We start from the raw sequence: 22000 nt of genomic DNA on the forward strand, positions 1-22000 counted from the left end.
CATTGCTATTCCAAAAGGTAAAGGTGGACACGCGTTGCATGCCGGGATTTGCAGTCCCGGGGCAGGTGAAACGCGCCTGCGCGGAGTGACGCGACGCTCTTCTCGGCGCATGCGCTCGGCAGCGGCGCCAGGCCCGGTTTTGTCTAGCTGCCGGTGCGAGGGTCCTTATTGAGGGAGGTATGGCGGTGCCCACGTCGATCCTGGGGCCCCCGCCGGTCTGCCAAAGCGGCCCCGGCTCGATGGCGTCCTGGTGCTCTGTGAGCAGTGGCCCGTCTCGCTACGTGCTCGGGATGCAGGAGCTGTTCCGAGGCCACAGCAAGACGCGCGAGTTCCCGGCGCACAGTGCCAAGGTGCACTCGGTGGCTTGGAGCTGTGACGGCCGTCGCTTGGCCTCGGGGTCCTTCGACAAGACTGCCAGCGTGTTCTTGCTGGAGAAGGACCGGCTGGTGAGCTTGTAGGGCTTAGCCCTGGCCGGGAAGAGGGCTGTGTGTGGAGGAAGAGAATGCAGGAGGGGGCGGAGGAATGGATAAGAGCGTGACCTGTGTTGGTGGTGATGAGGAAGGATGTGGTGGGACTGGAAGAGTTGGGGTAAGTGCGAAGAGTGGGGTGAGTTGGGAGGAGAGCGGAGTGTGAACATAGTGGCTGATGAGTGGTGAAGAGACTGCGGGCCAGGGGGGATTGAATCAGTTGGCCGGGAGTGGTGAGGGTCTAGAAGAGCCCTGGGAAGGAAGCCCTGGCGGGGAGTGGCTAGGAACTGATGGAGGGGTGGAGTCCCTAGGGTGTCGAGGAGGTTTTATTTGAAAATGATAGCACATCCTTTGGGAGTGGACAAGTGGATTGGGATGATGGTGGTGGTAAGAGAGAAAAGAAGGGAGGGCAGGAAGGGCAAGAGGGAGAGCCAGTGTCGAAGCTCAGCACTTCACAGGGGTGGAAGTTTTGGAAGGGACTGGATTCTTTTGAATTATCCAGATCTTTGCTGGTTCCAAGGTACCACCGTTTGGATGAAAGTTAAGTTGCATGTGCAGGCATGTACATCTGTGTGAAGTGGCATCCGGATTCTGTTCTTTTAAGGTCAAAGAAAACAACTACCGGGGACATGGAGATAGTGTGGATCAGCTCTGTTGGCACCCAAGCAACCCTGACCTCTTTGTCACAGCATCTGGAGATAAAACCATCCGCATCTGGGATGTGAGGACTACAAAGTGCATTGCCACTGTGAACACTAAAGGTAACTTCAGAAAGAGGAGCCTAGGGTGGAAACCATGTACTGCATTCTTTGTAACTGGTGCTCGTCATCATGGCTTATCAGGATGGGGTATATATGTCTGCCTGGAGGAGACAAAGAAGAATAGAATCTGAGCACTTTTTTCATCAGCTATAGTAACTGTTGGTCAGAGTGAGTGGGAGAGCAATGCAGACAGTACAAAGAGGAACAGTATGTGCGAAGGCATGGGGAATTTGGGAGATTCTGGCGGGTTAGAATGGCTGAAACTTGATCTTGGTTTCAAATAAATGATTGGAAAGTTTGCATTACTTTTAAACGCTGTGTTTATTTCATATAGTATCCTGTAAATCTTAAGTCTATCATAATTGACCCTAAGAGGTCATTTAAAATTTTTTTTAAAGAAGCATTTTTTGTTGTTTTTAGATTTTTTTATTTTCATGTGTGTGTGCTACATGTGTACAGGTGCCAGAAGAAGGCGTCTCATCCCCTATAAATGTATTTACAGCTGGTTGTGAACTGTGAGTGCTGGGAATTTAACTTGGGTCCCTGGAAAATAGCAGTGCTCTTAAGTGCTGAGCCAGATGCTCCAGCCCCGCAACAAAATTCTTTTTTTTTTTTCCCCAAACAAAGCATTTTTGTTTTGTTTTATTTTGTTTTTGTTTTTTGAGACAAGGTTTGTCTGTATAGCCCTGGATGTCCTAGAACTGATCTGTATACCTGGCTGTCTGCCTCTGCCTCCTGAGTTCTGGTATTAAAGGTGTGTGACACCACCACCCAGCTCCCACAACAAAATTCTTGACACACATTCTGATAGATTTTAAAATGCATTATAGATAATAAAGTGTGAAAAAATGACGTTTTTGATTCAATGAAGTTGAACATTTTAACTTAATGTGTTCAGTGTGGATGACTCCTGGACTTTGATGACAAGACTGGTACGTGGGAGTGGAATGGTGTGATGCTTTTGACAGATGTTAGACTCACAGTTACCACTTGGCCAGTGGTAGCTTTACTCCGTTGGCCTGGTGATTTGAGTGCTGAAGACAGCTCTGCTCTTCCTTCTAGGATAGCAGAGTAAGCTTCTGGAGGAGGATGGGCAAGGATGGTGTTGCTGATGGATTGTATCTGGGTTCCTAGGGGAGAACATTAATATTTGCTGGAGTCCTGATGGGCAGACCATTGCTGTGGGCAACAAGGATGATGTTGTAACCTTTATTGATGCCAAGACACACCGTTCCAAAGCAGAAGAGCAGTTCAAGTTTGAGGTCAATGAAATCTCCTGGAATAATGACAATAACATGTTCTTCCTGACCAACGGCAATGGTTGTATCAACATTCTCAGGTGAGGGGGTTCTGGCTTGGGGGACTGTCATACCCCTGCACTGGGTGCTGGGTCAGGTACAGAGATGAGTTGGGGTGAGCCTATCCTAAAAGACTTGAAGAGTGTTTAAAATCCTAGTTTCTTTTAGGCACATTTGAGCCAGATATTCTGGATTTTATTCAGTTCTCCCTGATATTGATTGTGTCGTTCTATTTGGCTTGACAAGGAACTGAGGTTTGTGAAGGTTCACTTAATTATCAGGTAGCTGGCCCAGGGACTTAATGTACCTTAGTGTGACTAATTCAGTCCCTTAACATTTCAGCTTAAACATCATTTTCCCTGTAGCAAAGTCACTTCCATCCCTTTTTGTTTTTGTTTTTTTTTTGAGACAGGTTTCTCTGTAACAACCCTGTCTGTCCTAGAACTCACTTTATAAACTTCCATCCTTCTATCCTGCTTTCTCTCCAAGATTAGAGGAAGGTTTTAGTGTATCTTTCTTTTTTTCAAATTAAACTCCTTTATTAGTTGACTTAGACATTGTATCACAACAAAAAAGGAACTAACAAAAATCCGTAAAGTTTTACACCTGAATTAGTTATTTCATACAATATAGGAGAAGTACCAAATCTAAAAGGGTTTCATTATCATGTAAATTCATAGTGCAAGTTTTACAGCTCTAGAGGGAAAGGTAACCTGACTATCAGAAGTCAGCCTATACCTAGAGATGTGAAAGGAAGGCTTCCTAGATACTTAAAGCTCTGAAGATAAAGGAACACTGACTGTTGGAAGTCAGGCTATACCTTCAGCTGTGAAGGGAAGATATCATGGATACCTACAGCTGAGAGGTAAAAGGTACCCTGACTATTGAGAAGTCAGATTATACCTGAAGCTGGATTTCAGTGGGGAATTGTCTCCCCACAGAGTGTCATAACCCTGCTCCTCTCCAAAAGGGAACTGTTACATCTGGGCTCTGTACCACTCTGCCAAGAGAGTTTTCCAGGAGAGATGTCCATTCCTGCTCTGCTCCATTCCCCTGAGCGAGTTCCTCAGTAGACCTGTCAAATATTTCTCTGCTCTGCTCTACTAGAGTTTCCAGCAGAGATGTCCATTTCTTCTCTGCTCCAGCCCAAATTGTTACTTCCATGCTTCACTCAAGTAAAGGGGAAATTGTTACAGAAGTGTAACAGTCTCTGATGAAAAGCTGTTAGTTATGCTCCACTTCTTTAAGAGAGTTTACCAGTAAAGGTGTCTATTGCTTCTCTGATTCAATCAAATAGTTTCTGATCTGCTTCCATGAAAGGTCTCCACTTACAACACATTCAAGAGATTTATTTGGGAGGAAGGAATCCAGGAGAGCGGCTGCCTCTTCCGGGGTAGAAATAGTCAGCTGCCACCTGAACAGACACAGGGCTTGAACAAGCTCAAAGATTGGCTGGATTTCATGCTCAGGGATTGGATGGTTTCAAGCTCAAGGATTGGTTGGTTTTGTTCTTAGTTGGTCAAGGGTAGAGTGTGCTTCTTTGGCTCTGGTTTCAGGTCCAAAGTGTGTTTCTTTCACAGGCCCCTTTTAACATTTTGGGTCTGGTTTTGTTATGCCCAGATCATGGGGACCCCCAAAAGACCACCACTGAGACCGAATCCTGCGTGTAAAAGCAAAGAACCTTTATTCTCTTCAAGCTCCGAGCTTGGTCTCTCTGTCTGATGCAGCGGTGAGAGCAGAGAGCCCTGAGCTCAGGTAGGGTGGGGCTTTATCATAGCAGAGGTTGGGGTGAGGGGATTTCTAGGGTTCAGGACCCTGATTGGCTGACAATTGTCTAGGGGTATCTGTAAAACAAAAATAGATGTGTGCTAGACTCAAGCACATCTGGCCACTTTATCTAATGGTTGGGATGTTTGGGATGTTAGGTACTTCCCCATCCCTGGGTGGACCCCTGGGTGGTGTCAGCTTAAGGCTTTTCCTGGATCTGGGTGCTGCCTGCCAGTAAGCCTATCACAGAAGCTGTGTCTTGGCCCTTAAGCCTATCATGGCTGCTGTGTAGTCAAGCTGTTTTGGGGCCCCTCCACAGTTTCAGGTCAGGGTGTGTTTTTTCCTCTGATTTAGGGGCAAAGGGTGTGTCTTTCACTGGCTCTGTTTTCAGAGTCAGAGTGTGTTTCTGCATCTGGCCCATCTACCCTATACATAAGCCTTCAAAATTCATAAATTCATTTTTTCAATGAGTTTGCTGGTGCATACAACATAAAAACAGACATTGTAATGCTTGAATAGTTTGTTGACACTGTCAAATATTTTTCTACAGGATATATACTCTTCTATAACTGATTATAATTGTTTTGGCTAAAGATCTTACCAACTACTTTATAATAAGATGCCCTCAGTATCTTTTCCAGATAGACTATTATAATATGGAAAGGTTTTAACAGATTGATTGAACACAAAAAGTTTTACTCCAGTATACTGTGCAAAACTTTAACACACTGACTGTATTTATAGAGTTTCTCTGCAGTAAGATCTTTTCTCATGATTTTAAAGATTACTGATTACATGCAAAGGCTTTACCATACTGATTATATTCATAGGTTTTCCTCTCCAGTATGTTTTTGTTTATGCCTTTGAAGATGACTGTGTCATGCAAAGGTTTTGTAACACTGATGACATTCATAGGGCTTCTCTCCAGTATGTGTTCTTCTATGCATTTGAAGATTACTGTGTTGTGGTTTTAGTGTATCTTATGCACTTCCTGTGGAAGCATTTCTTAATTCTGTATCATAATGTGTATTTTATTTATCTCTATCTCATTATTACTAGCAATGTCATGGTGAAAAGGACCATTCTTGTCTTGTTTTCCATTGAATTGCTAATGCATATATATATATATATATATATATATATATTTTTTTTTTTTTTTTTTTTTTTTTTTTTTTTTTGAGGGGGGGTTTTCGAGACAGAGACAGGGTTTCTCTGTGTAGTTTTGGTGCCTGTCCTGGATCTCGCTCTGTAGACCAGGCTGGCCTCAAACTCACAGAGATCCTCCTGGCTCTGCCTCCCAAGTGCTAGGATTAAAGGCATGTGCCACCACCACCCGGCTAATGCCTATCTTAATAATGGGATCTCAGTGGATATTTGTTCTATAAGTAAATGAAAATGTGGTACTAAAATTCAGGTCCATAAGAGTCAATGCTTACTGCTGTGCCAGTGAGTAATGCAGGGAGTGGGGCACAGATACTGTGTGAGTGAGTAATGCAGGGAGAGGGGCACAAATGCTGTGGTGGAGAGGTAGAAGTTTGCTGTGAATCCCAGGTTAAACCAAACAAAAGAAAATTCATCATGTTGGCTGTGGACATTGGAGGAGTTATAAATTTATAAACTTGTAGGTACTTTACTGTGTTTTCTTGTATTTCTTGTGTCGGATAGTTTTGCTAGGTATAATAGTCCTGCTTCATTTTCTTGCTTCTGTGTCGTAGGTGTGCCACTCTTACTTTTGTTTTGATACAAAGTGGGCCTCTCAGAAAGTCCAGAGATGATGTAATTTTCTGTGAAGTCCAGTAACCTCACTAGTTTATCTTGGTGTTAAATAGTATAGGTTCATTTACCTAGGCCTGTGTTGTGCTCTTCTAGTAGCTTGAGCAGATCTTTTTTTTTCTCAAGTAGGGAAGTTTTTGTTGTTGTTTTTTCTTTCAGTGTTTAGTGCCACAGTCCTTTTCTGCACATTGATGGCTATGTGTCTTGTTTCTCAGCTACCCTGAACTAAAGCCTGTGCAGTCCATCAATGCCCATCCTTCTAACTGCATTTGTATCAAGTTTGACCCCATGGGGAAATACTTTGCCACAGGAAGTGCAGATGCTTTGGTCAGCCTCTGGGATGTCGATGAATTAGTGTGTGTGCGGTGCTTTTCCAGGTAAGTAATTCTGTCAGACTTTTCCTATTATATAAATTAGCTGTTCCTTCCTTCTTTGGGGTAATTCTGATGTTTCTGTCCGTCCTCTCATAGATTGGATTGGCCTGTGAGGACCCTCAGTTTTAGCCACGATGGAAAAATGCTGGCGTCGGCCTCAGAGGATCATTTCATTGACATAGCTGAAGTAGAGACAGGTAACTTAGTTTGAATCCTTTGTGTTTGATATCCAGCCTCAGGCCTTTTCTTGTCATATTTTAGCTCTGCACACCGCTACTTCACTAGCATTATCAGAAATGGATTTGTCTTGCTGAGACAAGTTTGTTGATATGACTGTCATTTTCATGTAATGATGGGACAAAAAAGCAGGAAGAAAGTGCCAGGTTTGAAGGGAAGTGCTGTAGGAAAATACTTCACATTGCATTAGTTTGTCCATTATAAAAAGTGTATTTTTTTTTCTGAGACAGGGTCTCATTTTGTAGCTCCGACTGGCCTGAACTCCTGATGTAGATGAGGCTGGCCTGGAACTTAGAGAGATCCATCTGTCTGCTTCCTGAGTGCTAGGATTAAAGTAATACACCATCATGACTGGCTAAAAAGCTTTTTAAATAACAGACAGAGAGCTGGGCATTTGTGTGAATTGCCCCCTCCCCCCCCCTCCCCCCCCCCCCCCCGCCCCCAAACCCTGCTGCCCCTTTCTGACCACTCATGACAGTTTTCTGTGTTCCCCAGTTGGCTTCTACTTTGAAGTAACTTGTAAGTACATGATTTTATGTGTCTGTAAAATCTAGGACCCCCCAAATGAGAGAAAACAAGGAATTTTTGTCTTTGTGTTGATTTTTGCATAATTATCACCAAGTTGTGATAGTCTTAATTTCGTTTCTTTTCCTGTAGCTGTGATAAAACCCCCTTACAGAAGTAGCTTCCTGGAGAAAGGATGCTCAGACTCACAGTTAGGTTACAGCCCATTATAATGGGGGCCGGACAGAACATTGCATCATGGCCAGGAGCAGAGAGCCGTGGATAAATGCCTGTGCTCAGCTTCCCTGCTTTCATTCAGTCCAGGGACCAGCCCCTGAAACTCACATTTCGGTGGGTCTTCCCACCTCAAGGAACTCAGTTAAGAAAGCCCCTCACAGGCATGCCTCATCGAGACAGAAGTTCAGTGAGACCCCTTCACAGGTTGTTGACAGTCCAGACTGGCCAGAACAGTCCTAATTGAACCTCTACAGCATGTATAAATACTCTGAGAGGATAGTGGACCTGTGTGTTAAAGAGCTGCTTATTAGTCTTGGGTGAGCATTGCCAGCTATTCAGCAATGCAGGGCCTTTAGGGCAAACTCTCCAGTCATGGCCCAAAGGGGTCGGGCGCAAAGTTGCCTGAGAATTTTCATGCGGCCTTGGGTATAATGGAGGTATAGAGCAGGTATACAAACCAGTCACTGATAATAAGTGTTTCCGGTTGGGCTCAGGTCAGCAGGGTTGCTTGGTAAATGCCGTTATCTGATGAGCTACTTTGCCGGCTTCACTTGTTTTGGGTCCATAATTTAGAGATAACTGTTGCTAATTTTTTGTACATTTCAGTCTTTTTCTATGTATTTTTTTTATTTATTTTTTTTAATGTAAATAACATTAGGTATAATTTCTGAATATTTTTGTTAGTTAAGTTTGAAACAAGGTAAGAATGAATTTTGATTTTATTCCTGATAATGTGTGGAGTTGAAGTTCATTTTAATAGTTATTTCAGTTTTCAGACATACCACACAGTTTGCAGTTGTCTGTTTGAACTGGTGGCCTGGGATTGTAGCACAGTCTCATGTAGTTAGCACTGTATGTCATTTATTAAGCTTTGCAGTAAGTTATCGGGGTATTTACTCTAGTTAGGGTTACTATTGCTGTGATTAAACACCATGACCAAAGCAATTTGGAGTTCATTTGGCTTACACTTCTATACCACTGTTCATCAAAGGAAGTCAGGACAGGAACTCAAACAGGGCAGGAACCTGGAGGCAGGAGCTGATGCAGAGGCCATGGAGGAGTGCTGTTTACTGGCTTGTTTCTTATAGCTTGCTCAGACTGCTTTCTTATAGAAACTAGGACCTTCAGCCGAGGGATAGCCCCACCCAAAGTGGTTGGGACCATTCCTTGTAGTAGAATATTATTGTAAGGTGTGTTACTTTTGTTTTTGTTGCATTTGTTTAACTCTGTGAAGCTGTGTTGCTGTCCCTGTGTAAAACACCCGATGGTCTAATAAAGAGCTGAACTGTCAATAGCAAGGCAGGAGAAAGGTTAGGCAGGACTGGCAGACAGAGAGACTATATAGAGGGAGAAATCTGGGCAGGGAGGAGAGCTAGGAGCCAGAGAGGGAGGAGGACTCCAGGGGCCAGCCACCCTGCTCCCAAATAAATCACACACGGAGGCTTATTTTTAATATGAGTGCCTGGCCTTAGCTTGGCTTAGTTTCTAGCCAGCTTTTCTTAACTTATCTCGACTACCCTTTGCCTCTGGGCTTTTCCCGTTCTCTTCTGTAAATCTTACTCTTTTATTTTCTTTTTTTTTTTTTTTTTTGGTTTTTTGAGACAGGGTTTCTCTGTGTAGCTTTGCGCCTTTCCTGGGACTCACTTGGTAGTCCAGGCTGGCCTCGAACTCACAGAGATCCGCCTGGCTCTGCCTTCCGAGTGCTGGGATTAAAGGCGTGCGCCACCACCGCCCGGCTCTGTAAATCTTACTCTTACTCTGTGGCTAGCTGGGTGGCTGGCCTCTGGAGTTCTCCTCCCTGTCCAGAGTCTGCCTCTGTGTATCCTCTCTGCCTGCCAGCTCACCCATCCTTTTTCCTGCCTCGCTATTGGCCATTCACGCTTTATTAGACCATCAGGTGTTTTAGACAGGCACAGTAACACAGCTTCACAGAGTTAAACAAATGCAACATAAGCAAAAGTAACACCCCTTAAAATAATATTCTACTACACTTCCCCATCAATCACTAATTAAGAAAATGCCCGATAGGTCTGCCAACCACCAGAACTTATGCAAGCATTTTCCCAATTGAGGCTCCCTCCTCTCCAATGACTCTAGTTTGTGTCAAGTTGACATAAACTAGCCAGCACAGTATTTGGTTTGTAAGGCTGCATGGTTACCTGGGAAACAGTTCAGGCTTTTTCATGATTGCTTTGGTTTTCTTGAGTTGTGTGAAGTTTTTGTCTCACTAAACCCACAACAAATGATGTAGAATTAAACACCTACAGAAAAGTGTGAGTTGTGGACTGGTGAGTGCCTCCAGACCACTGGGCGTGTCCACATAGCTTCGAAATTACTCAGACAAGCTGTAGATCGGTGTCCCTGACGTAGAATTACTTTAAATACTTCACGTATATAAACATAAAAATATGTACTTAAACAGATACATGCAAATACATCTTTATAGTATACGATATAATTCGTTGGCCATACAGTTGACCTGTTAGATGTGCACTACACTATAAGTCATTTGTAAAAATAAAAAAAAAAAAAAAACAACCAAACATTTATTTGATGTGTATGTCTATTTTGTCTGCATGTATATCTACATCACATGTGTGCCTTTTGCTCATAGTGGCCAGAAGAGGGGGTTGGATTCCTGGGTGTTGGATCTCTTTGGACTGGTTAAACATAGCTATGAGCTGCCATGTAGGTGCTGGGAATCGAGCCTGGGTTCTTTAGAAAAACAGCTAATGCCCTTAGCTGCTAAGAGCATCACTCCAGCTCCTGACATTGTAAAGGCTTAACTCTTAAGTTAGGGCGAAAAATTGGAGCAGAGCTGAAAGAAATCATGTATAATTAGGAAAGTAAACTTTTGGGGAAAATTATTTGCAAGGCTTTGTGGTGTGCAGCATCTGTTTCTTTGAGACAAACTGCCTCATTTACTGGTTTCTTTAGATGTCACTGTGTTAAGACACCGCTCCCTCTCATTCATAAAATAGTTTTAAAAACTGCCTTACGGGGCTGTCATTGGCATCCAGGAAAGTTCAGGCTATCTATAAGGTGCTTAGCAAACGATAGCTGTTCACTGTTTTTCTAGGGAGTACAGAGTAGAGGTTCAGAGCCTGTCACCTACTTGTGTGTGACATCTCTCTGCCTTTGTGTTCTCTGTGAGTGCTTAGTGACTGTGCTGCTTAGTAACATTCTTTGTGTTGCTTTCTATAGGAGACAAGCTGTGGGAGGTGCAGTGTGAGTCCCCGACTTTCACCGTGGCTTGGCACCCCAAGCGGCCTCTCCTGGCATTTGCCTGTGATGACAAAGATGGCAAATACGACAGCAGTCGGGAAGCGGGGACGGTGAAGCTGTTTGGGCTTCCGAACGACTCCTGAGAGGAGGGCCTGACAGGGAGAGGCAAAGGCCTTCCTTTGTACAGTTTGATCTGTTCTCTTGGACTTTGTGGACACGCTAAATGTTTATAAATTGTCGTAAATTACAAAACCTTTGGTCAGACTGTGCATCCCTAATCCTCTGTGGTGCTGAGAATTGAACTGACCTTACACCACTTAGCTACATCCCCACCCCACCCCACCCCGCCCCTTTTCCTGGTTTTTGTTTTTGTGTTAGCTGTTTCTATCCTCACCCCCTATTGCCAGTTAGCTAATGAGGGCTTTGTAAATATGGATCAGGACCCATTTTAGGGTTCTCTAAGGGAACAGAACTGATAAGAGTGTGTGTGTGTGTGTGTGTGTGTGTGTGTGTGTGTGTGTGTGTGTGTGTGTGCATGATTTATCAGAGTGGCTTACAGCCTGTTTTCTGAGTAGTCTAACATCAGATGTCTCCTGATGGAAAGGTCAAGACTGGATGGATGTCTCTGTAGAGCTAATCTGGCACTGGAGTCCTGAGGAATCCCTAGAGAGCTGCTGGTCTTCAGTCTACATTGGAATCCTGAAGAAGTTGGTTCTAATACCAGTGAAGGAACGTCTCAGTAACAGGATAGATGAACTTGGTGTGAAGAGTGAGGACAAGCAGGCAGACAGCAAAAGCTTCCTTCTCCCATGTCCTTTTATACTGCCACAAGAATGTGGCCTAGATTTAGGGTGGGTCTTCCCACCTCAAATGATCAAGAAGAATCTCTTACAGGTGTGCCCAGCTGGTTGGGTTTCAGTGATTTCCAGATGCAGTCAAGTTGACAGCCAAGATTAGCCATCACATGACTACCATAGATGTCCTCTGGCAGAACCCTGTCTTCTGAACTTTAGATTCATGGCAGAGTTTGTTGAGCATGATGCTGCTTAGGCATTACTTATTTTGAGGGAGGGCAGGATAGGGATGGGATTTTTAAAAATAATTTTAAGAATTGAGCATTTAGCCGGGTGGTGGTGGTAGCACATGCCTTTAATCCCAGCACTCAGGAGGCACAGCCAGGTGGATCTCTGTGAGTTTCAGGCCAGACTGGTCTACAGAGAGATCCAGGACAGGCACCAAAACTACACAGAGAAACCCTGTCTCAAAAAAAAAAAAAAAAAAAAAAAACCCCAAAAAAACAAACCAAAAAAAAGCATTTAATAAAACTGGCTTTTATTATGAAGCTACTAAAGTTATGATGTTATATTTTTATTCCAGGAAGATACTGCAGTTTTAAAATCTGAGATGTAGAGTTTATAATCCTGTTTAACATTCTAACTGAGGACTCTGACTGCAGTACTGGGTTGCTGCAGTATTTTAAAGTCATTTGATTACATGGTGTCTGTCTGGCCTCATTCTGTCTGGTTTTGTATATAACAAATTAGGACAAACATAGAGAAACATTGTAAAACAGAAATAAATACAAAATCAGATTGAGACAAATACAAATTAAAAGTCAAGCTTGAGGAAATGTAATAGAAATATGTGAAGAGGGGGCTGGAGAGATGGCTCAGAGGTTAAGAGCACTGGCTGCTCTTCCAGAGGACCCTGGTTCAATTCCCACAACTGTATTTCCAGCTCCAGAGTATCCAACACCTTTATACAGACATACATGCAAGCAAAACACCAGTGCACATAAATAAAAATGGAATCATTAAAAAAAGAAAAATATGTAAAGAGTGAGGACCTACATGGATGACTTAACTAACACGACTTTGAACTTTCTTGACAGCAAACAGAAGATGGAGGTAAGTCAGTGTGCTAATTCTGTTTTACACAAGTTCTCATCTTGTTGCTCAGGCTATCTGAGACTTGCTCTGTAGCCCAAATTGGCCTTGAACTCACAATTCTCCTGCCTCAACCTCCTGAATACTACTATTCCAGGCAGATATCCCAGTTGTAGGGATCTTTCTGGAATAAGCATTCTGACACCAATGAGAATGTAAGAGAAGAAGATGTCACAAGTGGACCAAAGCCAGGACAGCTCTCGAACGGCCTCAGGCCTGGGTCCAGTTTGCATTCTCATTTTACACCGTAAAACCACAAGGTGGCGAGAAGAAGCAATCAAGATTTTACAGAAGCATTCTGGCAGTCAGGTTGTTAGGGGCAACAACCCATTGTTTCAGCCCTTTGTCCAGGTCATTCTGTTCCAGGTAATAAGTGAAGTTATGCTTGGTGAATAGGCAGTACAGGCAGTGCTTTAAGTACATCACTAAGTAAGTCAGTAAATCAGCATTTAATAACTGGTCTGTTCTGCCTTACTCTATTCATCATGCCTAGCTACTTAAGAGAAATGCTTGGCAGGGCTGGCGAGATGGTTTATTAAAGACGACCCTGCATGGTGAAGGAGCTCACCAGCTCTCGTATGTTGTCCTGGACTCCATGTTGCTGTTTCTGTGGAGAAATTAGACTGCCAAACACTATGTTGGGTGTATTATTAGCACTTAGTAAGTCCTTGCATTTTAAAGTTTTTACTGTTTTGAGACAGGGTCTTGCAGTATAACCCTACCAGAACTAGTACTTACCAGAGTGGCCTCTAATTCAAAGCAATCCTCCTGCCTCAGTCTCCTGAGTGCTGGGGTTACAGACTTAAGTAAGTCTTAAAGACATTTTAGTTATGGCCTTCCCTGGGTCTGGTATGATGAGCATTTTGGCTGTTAGCAGTTCTTGTTGCCTTCTGAAGAGGTTATTTTCAGCTTTACAATCTTGGGAATTACAGGTAACTCACTGCTAGTCATCATGCATGTTCAGATCCAGGTTTGCTGGAAGGCCCTCTGTTTCTTCAGAATTGTCATTCATGTTTCATGGGAAGGAGGCCTTGGTTCTAAAACCTTGACTGCTGTCCCAGGTTAGTGAGGTGATTTGCTGGTCTCGGTCTTGGGCATCCCAGCAGCCTGTCAAGGCCCTTCCTTGACACCATTATTTAAGTCTGGTAGTATTCATGTCACTGGAGTACACTTGGACACATTTTTCCTGTTTTCTAATTCCTGTGGTCACTGCTGTACCTACCTGTTTCCCTTAGCGTTGGGAAAGGATGCTAAGGGTTTGTGTAGTTGATTCCTTCCTCATCTATGTGGGGCTTTTCCTCCCTCAGTTTGGGTAAAGTGGCGCACACTACCTATCACTTGGAGATTAGCTGTCACCTACACTAGTCCACTGGGGAAGAGCTCCCCCTAGTGGCAGTCTTTGCACAGTGCTTGGACCCATTTCTGCTTAGGAAGTTTTGGAAGTCACATACATCCCAAAGGATGACATTGTATGTCCTAGACCTGACACTTCCCATGGTTTGAGTGCATTCTGTGGTGCAGAGATAGTGGGAGGCTGAAGGTTGGCTAGGGACTGGATGTTAGTTGGCAAGGTAAAACTGGGATTTACTATTCCCTGACCTATCATGGTATTGGCCTGAAGGAAAAGAGAAGCTAAAGGGTAGGAACTTTTGTTTGGGCATGGTGGCTCACACCTTTAATTCTAGCGCATAGGAGGCAGAGGCCAGCCTATTCTGTACAGAGCTTCAGGCCAGCCAGGACCACAGTACTTCTGTGGCAGTCCTGGTACTGTGGTGGCTTGTGATGCAGGGAGGACCCCCCCCCCCCTTGCCACATGGTAAGATTGCATGAGTGGGTGTGTGAGGGGACTTTGTCCTGCCTCTAACCTATGCAAGGACAAGGCTTGGTAGACAGAGCACTGGCAGAGGGGATTAGGAGGAAGGGCAGGGAGTCCTGGTCATACGCTGGTCTCCCCAAGGACAGAGAATGAATCAGAGGAGCAGGCAGAGCCCAGTGAAGGTCAGCACTGCTCACAGAAGACAGGCATTGTTTATCAGAAGGGAAGCAAGAGAACACCAAACCCTGAAAGGCCTGTGTGCACCCACATGCCCTGTGTGTGCTAGGAGCTGGTTGGAGTATAGTTCATGTGTGGGTGGGCTCAGTGTAAAGAGTGGTAGGGAGGGGCTGGACAGATGGCTCAGTAGCTAAGAGCACTTGCTACCCATGCAGAGGACCTAGGTTCTGTTCCAAGCACCCGTGTGGCGGCTCACAACTATCTGTAACTCCAGTTCTGGGAGGCTCACAATGTCTCTGGCTTCCACAAACACTGCACATGTGGCACACATATATACATGTAGATAAAGCACTCATAAAATATATAAATATAACAAGTGTTAGTTTGTTCTTGAGTCCTTTAACTCTGTGAAGGGCAGGCTCCATTCCCAGAGGCTTAATTCTGGAAAGAAAGAACCATGGAAGGTTGGCCCTCTGTGCAAGGAAGAACCCTCACAGAGTAGAAGGGCACTCCCTGTCTCAAAGACCAGGGAGCAGCTGGGATACACACACTGGAGCGCACTGCAGACTCGGCATACCTACGTGCAGAGCTCTTGCCTTTTCTCCCCTGACACCGGCACTGTCCAAGTGGCACCTCTTACTCTGAACCTGCCAGTAGTGATGGAGCAGAAGCTGTGGGCTAATGAGTCAGTCCCCTTTCCCTGGGGAAGTGAGGCACAGTGTCCCACACAGCACCCGACACAGGGGTATGCCTAACAAATCCCTTCTCTGGAGTGAGGTGGGGCAGCTCCCAGGGAGAGCACAGGGCTGGCTGCAGAGACCTGTCACTTGTCCCTCCCTGTCCCTCAGCTTGTTGGGCCTCCTGCTCCCCACCCCACAGCTGAATGGGCCACATTAATCACTCGGGCAGGTGCTATGGAGAAGGCTCAGCCACCACACCCAGGCAGAGCAGGTGGTATGGTGACATGGTAGAGGTACTTTCTGCTTGCATCCTGTTTGGGTCCATGATGGGTCTGTGTGTAGTAAACAGAGTGTCACTCAAGACTGTGTGCCAGTGGGTAGTATGGGGAGGAGGGCAAACAAAGCTCCAGGTAGCTGGGGTACCTAGAAGGAGGTGGATGTGGAGGAGGAGGTCTCAGTGCAAGTTTTGAGGACAGTGGGTTCCCGTGTGCAGCAGAAGCCACAGGAGGAGGGGTGCTGCAGCTGGCACACAGTCAGGTGTCCTGTGGTGGAGAAGATGGTCAGGTGGAGTGTGAGGGGACTGGAGGGGGAGGGCAGGGGCAGTGCCAGGCCCTGGGTTGGTAGAGTACTGGGTAAACAGAGACGGAGACCTGGGCTCAAATTCCCTTTCTGGAGGAATCTGGACAAGCTGCTTCACCTTCACGATTTTTCTTTCTTTTAAAGATTTTTTGAATTTTGTTTTGCTGGAGATCAAACCCAGAGCCTCACACACACTGCACAGGTGCTCTTCCACTGAGCCCATGGCTGTAAAGTGTGAATAATAGCAGAGTAACTGGGATAGAGTTTGTTGGTGTGTTGAAGTGCCTGGCACATTCCTGACATTTGGTAAAAAGCTCTCTTAGTCATGCAGGTGTAGCATCATAGCACGTGCTATGCTGTGCTGATGGTGTGTAAACTTTGCTGTCTTAGGAAGGGCTTTCCCTATGGCCTGGGCCCATCACCTTCTGAGCAGGGGAGAGGTGGAAAATAGTCTAGTGTAGGCTTTAGTAAGGATGGTGTGGGGTGGGAAGGGATTCACAAATGAACATTTAATGCTTCTCAGTATCTCTTCACACAGCCTAACACTGTATTAGTTACTTTTTATTGCTGTGATAAAATACCATGACCAAAGGCAACTTCTGTAAGAGTTTATTTTGGCCAATGGTTCCACAGGGAGAGTCCATCATGGCAGGAGGGATGGCGGCAGGCAGCCAGAGGGGGCAACTGAGCCATCTCATCTTCAATGACTCACACACAGCAGAGAGTGGGCTGAATACCGGGCAAGTCTATAACCTCAAAGACCATCCCTAGTAATGTACTTCCTCCAGCAAGGCTGAATCTTCTAAAGGTTCCGTAACCTCCCCAAACAGCACCACCAACTGGGGACCAAGGCTATGGGGGACATTTCCATTGAACTCGCCACAGACTTTTTAAAAGGATAATATGTTGAAAATTGTTTAGTTAGTAATTAAGACTTACTTTTGGTTTTTATGTTTGAAATTATTGCCAAATGGACCCATAGTGCTCAATTTTTGTATTTTTGGTGACATCGTGTCTTCAATCCAGAACCTCACACATGCTAGGGAAATGCTCTACAATTGAACTACACTCCCAACCTCAAGTTGTGATTTAAAGGCATCTAACATCTTCATCTTTTGTAAGTTAGGAAAAGAGAACTGAGTGTGAAAAAGTCACCCAAATAACAATGTCATAGTAACACAGTCACTTGTGTATGCTTGGTCACCCCTCCATCAGCAGCTGCCATGGCGCCTCTGAGAACAAACGGTGAATGCAGGCTCCTCTTACTCTGCTGTTAATGTCACTGGAGGGATAGTGGGCAGGGAGCGGGGCAGATGGAGCAAAGAGTCTGAACACCAGAGGATGCCCTGGGCACAGCAACTAGAACATGGCCTCAACTTCACACAGAATGCGGATTAAAACCAACTTGAAAGTTTTTCTCCTGGAATGAGCTGTCACTGTGAAGTTCATGTTGGAGGTGATGCGACCTGGGATTCTGTTTGGAACAGTTCTTTCTTGAGTGTTTATGATGTACTGCATCTCCAGCCTGGCAGCTGCAGGGCTTTTGCTCAGCACTTAAACATTCTCACTGTCTTTGGGTAGCTAGAAAGTGTCTGAGGTCTCCCTGCTGGGCTAGTATAGAGAAAGCATGATGAAGCAGTCTGTGGTATCCATTCTGCAGGAAGGTTAGGATTGTGTCCAGGATCCAGGATCAGTTCATTGCTTTGAAGTCCATGTTCCTTCCACTGTGTTATGACCCTGCCTTGGACCACAAATCCAGTTTCAAGTAGACGAGACCTAACAGTTGCATAGACTTAAAAGCTCAGGAAGTGTGTGGGTTTTACTGTTGACTTTGGGATTTATGTGGTTCTCTGTGGGGAAGGTACCATTGTGCTCACTGTATCCAGAGAAAAGTGAAGTTTGGCTTGGTGAGCTGGAGGCAAAGGATAGGTGGAGGCAGGAGAGTGCATTCAGCCTCCATACCTATCCTGTGCCAGCCTGAGCATGGCACTAAGGATTTAGATGTGGAGATCAACTGTCTCTATCCCAGGAGCATCTGGTTTGGTGCAGAGATGGTTACAATCCAGTGTGGTAGTGGTTGTGATGGCTAGTCTTGGTTGTCAATTTGACCACATCTGGTATCCACTAAAACCCGAGCAGCTGGGCACACCTGTTAGGGGTTTTCTTGATTGAATTATTTGAGCTGGGAAGACCCACACTAGGAAGGGCCACACATTCTGGTTGCAGCCACACAGAAAGGACATGGAGGATGGAAGCTTTCGCTTTTGCTGCTTGTTCTTAATCTCAATGTCAAGTTCATCTGCCCTGTTGCTGAAGCATCCCTTCATTGGTATCAGAACAGACCGAAGACAGCAGTTCTTTAGGAATGCCTCATGACTCCAGCACCAGATTGGGACTGCAGAAACACCCAGGTCTCGTGGACTGAACAACTCTCAGATTCTTGGTCTTTGCATCAGGAGACAGTCATTGTTGGACAAGTTGGACCACAGCCTGTTAACCAGTTCAATAAATCTCCTTTTAATATAGAGATATTCATTCTATCAGTTCTGTTCTTTTAGAGAACTTTGACTAATACAGTGGATTCATAAAAGAACACATCAGGAACTGGGGTGATATTTCATTGTTGGGCAAGCCTGATGATCTTCAATCCCAGAACCTGTGAAAAAGCAAGATGGGGTGGTAAAGTATCTGCGGCAAGAGAGGAGGCAGAGGCAGGAGAATTGGCCAGAAGCTCCCTGACCAGTGTACAGAACAGCAGTAAAACCGACAGGAGAGACTGTGCCTCAAAACAAGGTGGAAGATAGTTGGGCATAGTGGCTCATGCTCTTAATCCCAGCACTCGGGAGGCAGAGGCAGGTGGATCTCTGTGAGTTCTAGGACAGCCAGAGCTACATAGTGAGACCCTGTCTCAGGAAACCAAAACCAAACCAAAACAAAAACAGCAAACAAAAAACAAGGTAGAAGGAGATAACAAATTCTGGAAACCCCCTTGACCTTCATATGTGTGTTATGGTATATGGATGCCCTTTAGTACATAAACACACATAGAAGCAAATCTTTAAAAGATGAACCCAGGTTAGATTTCTTGTGCACAGGACACTGAACTGGCCTCTCAGTGCACTGCCCTCAGATCTTCTCAGGCTGTGCTCTTTGGCAGTTAGATTCTCATTCAGCAACTTGGCCTTTGGGCTTCTCAAGTCTCAGCTTTCTGTCACCCAGTGCTCCAGAGTGAGCTCTAAGAGCGAGCCATCTGAATGAGGGGTTTTACTCACTGTCAACATTGGGATTCATACGGTTCTATGTGGGGAAGGTGTCACGGTGTAACCAGACCACAGTACTCGTCACCATCTGGAGCTGCTCGTCTGTGGGCTTGTTTTGTGATTGTCTCTCCAACTAACCTGCCACATGTCCTGGGACCTTGTCTAACACAATCATTGCTCTACCTCCATGTCTATCATGGATCCAGTACTACCAGGCTACCTTGGTGCCCAAACATCATGGAAACTCATGGAAAGAGTTTCCACCTAAAACCTGAGAGAACGTAAAAATAGATTCTAAAATGGAGCTAAGAGCAGCTTCCTAGTTCGTATGTCTCATGTAGGCCTTGGTACAGAGACGCCTAGGTACAGAAACACTGTGGCATTTAAGCTTGAGCACAGCATGGTGGATACCTGCCACTGTACACAGAGACGTCTCCAAGCTGCACAGCATGCTGCATGGTGGATTTAGCTTTTGCTAGTACAGAGCAAAAACAAAAAGTTTTCTGGGCTACATGCTGCTTGATGGAGGCATAGATCCACTGCTTCCCAGAGCTGGCGGTAAGCATACCTCCACCATGTTGGGAAACTGAATGGGGCAGAGTCAACAGCCAAAGCTGCCTCACAGCTTAGCAGTTTAAAATCTCTCCTGGTCAGAAAAGGATTACAGATACACAGTGAGACAGATTCAGATGGAATAAATCTCTAAACAGTTTACAGTGTGTGTAAAAATGTACCTAGGCTTGGAAGAGAGAGGAAAACGAGTATAGTTCTATAAAGAAATAGTTTTAAAAAATAAAGTTTTTAAAGAGACAATAAAAATGGTATAAAAGAAATAGCCACACAAAGATGGAAAATACATAGCCTGGATTATGTATATTGTGTTTTATTTTTGACTGTTAATGAGCTAATTGCAGGAAGACATTTGATTGTAAAGGCTTCTAAGTTAAATATATATATATATATATATATATATATATATATATATATATATATATATATATATAATTTAAAGGTATCTTGACTTCAAATTTGGATATAAGAATATGTTGCTTTGGAAAGGAGGCTCTGCTTTCATTTCCAAAGGAAGCAAGAGGCTATAGATTTGTTCCAGGTTAAGATAGATCAGATTTGATCAAGTGAGACCTCCTGAACCTTGACAGATGGAATCTATCAACAAGAAGGTTATAGCCAGTCTTCCTAGGACTTGACTATTATCTCGAATTTTCTCAGTATCCCCATAAGATTGCCAGCACTCCTAATCAGCAGGAAGTAGTATGAAAAGCTAAGCTCAAATTCCCAAAATATTGTTTATAAATGTTCATTTTTATTTAAAGGAGGTTGATTATAAATGCAATCTCTTTCTATATAATAGGATAAAAGGGTTGACTATTGAATCTACTTTTAAAGAACAATAACTTGTTTGAAACATTTTACATTGCTATGGATTTTAGTTTATTGATACAAATTTAAATTTAATTTTGTTATACTGTATATATATTTCTACTCTTGTTTAAGGTATTATGTTTATGCAACTCATTTAAGATTGTAATGTATAATTAAGAAATATAGATTAACAATTAGTCATCTTTATTCTATGATAATCAAACTTTTTTTAGAGATTTATTTATTTATTATGTATACAGTGTTCTGCCTGCATGTATACTTGCAGACCAGAAGAGGGCACCAGATTTCATTATAGATGGTTGTGAGCCACCATGTGGTTGCTGGGAATTGAACTCAGGACCTCTGGAAGAATAGCCAGTGCCCTTAACTGCTGAGCCATCTCTCCGGTCCCAATAATCAAACTTAGAGTCATGTTAGTTAAGTTTTTTTAGGTATACATAGATATATTTCAATTAGGTAGGTAATCTTCAAACATTTCAAAGACCTTCAAAATATGGCATTTAAAATGTTTTAAAGACTTAGACTTTTCTGGACAGTGAGACATGTCTGCTCCTGGCAGCACCAACTTACTTCAAAGAGGAAGATGGCATCAAAGACACTTCATGTGGAGTTTGTCTTCTTCTTGGCAAAACTGGCCATTTGGGCAAGAAACTGCTCGTGCCTGGACTGCTTGACAGTATGTTGTATAGACTGGACATGCAGGACCCATAGGAAAATGACCACTGAACTTTGTCTAAACAGGGTGAGATGGTCCTTCAGTTTCCTGCTTCACAGAAGATACTGCCAGACATTCTGCAGGACACAGAGGAAAGTGACTGATGAACTTTGCCAATAAGTGAGACAATCCTTCAAATTTCCTGCTTCACAAAAAAGTCTGCCAGAGACTCTAGGCCAGTAGGCTGAAGAAGCCAATGTTGCAGAGGAACTTTGGGTGACTGTCCAGGCTGCCAGATGTTCCTGTCATTTCTAGAATTTTGGAAGATGCTTGCAATGTACTTCCTGTTTACTTAGGTAATATATCCTTCTAGGGTCTTTGATGTAGTTGAAGACTAGATAGTTATAAATTATTGTTTTCCTTAATTATGATAAAAGATAAATTAAATATACAACTTTAGACTCACAAATACAGGATAGATGATAGAATATTTTCTTTAATTTTACCAAATAAAAATAGACTAGATATTGTAACTGTAATTCTTGCTTGATAACTGTTTTGTTATATATAATTTTACTATGTTAAAGTTAAAACTTTTCCTTTTTGATTAGACAGAAAAGGGGAAGTGCTGGGGGATGTCTTTCTGTATGCTGTGAATATGTGTTGCTCTCATTGGTTCATAAATAAAGCTGTTTGACCAATGGTGAGACAGAATGAGGTTAGGCGGTACATTCAAACTGAAGATGGAGATGAAGAAGGGTGGAGTCAGGAGAAATGCCAGCTGCCACCCAAGGAGCAACTAGATGCCATCAGACTGGTAATGCCATGGCCATATGGCAA

At 44.0% G+C, this 22000-nt stretch overlaps 1 protein-coding gene and 1 long non-coding RNA gene across 3 annotated transcripts in view; both read left to right on the forward strand.

The window, feature by feature from the left end:
* The window catches only part of LOC128104252 (uncharacterized), a 65509-nt gene extending 43810 nt beyond the window's left edge, over positions 1-21699 (forward strand). The window contains exon 4 of one of the 2 annotated variants that reach the window (XR_008215928.1): positions 16475-21699. This is a non-coding gene — a long non-coding RNA (uncharacterized LOC128104252). The remainder of the gene's footprint in view (positions 1-16474) is intronic. The other variant, XR_008215926.1, reaches the window with a different exon arrangement.
* On the forward strand, positions 101-10905 carry Thoc3 (THO complex subunit 3). The gene is made up of 6 exons (XM_052729094.1): positions 101-446; positions 1072-1228; positions 2363-2567; positions 6282-6443; positions 6537-6637; positions 10623-10905. Exons 1-6 carry the CDS (start codon positions 180-182, stop codon positions 10784-10786), a joined length of 1056 nt encoding a protein of 351 aa, XP_052585054.1. The 5' UTR covers positions 101-179; the 3' UTR covers positions 10787-10905.
* Positions 21700-22000: the final 301 nt, after the last annotated feature.

Source organism: Peromyscus californicus, unplaced genomic scaffold, assembly GCF_007827085.1.
Source record: "Peromyscus californicus insignis strain IS unplaced genomic scaffold, ASM782708v3 Scaffold_8__1_contigs__length_139910024, whole genome shotgun sequence".
Lineage (NCBI taxonomy): Eukaryota > Metazoa > Chordata > Mammalia > Rodentia > Cricetidae > Peromyscus > Peromyscus californicus.

What these genes read in the sequence shown, in the direction of transcription:
- Thoc3 (XM_052729094.1), top strand. Translation starts at nt 180, where the DNA reads ATGGCGGTGCCCACGTCGATCCTGGGGCCCCCGCCGGTCTGCCAAAGC. An exon ending in TGCTGGAGAAGGACCGGCTG is followed by an intron (nt 447 to 1,071) that starts GTGAGCTTGTAG and finishes TGTTCTTTTAAG; the next exon opens with GTCAAAGAAAACAACTACCG. An exon ending in TGTGTGCGGTGCTTTTCCAG is followed by an intron (nt 6,444 to 6,536) that starts GTAAGTAATTCT and finishes GTCCTCTCATAG; the next exon opens with ATTGGATTGGCCTGTGAGGA.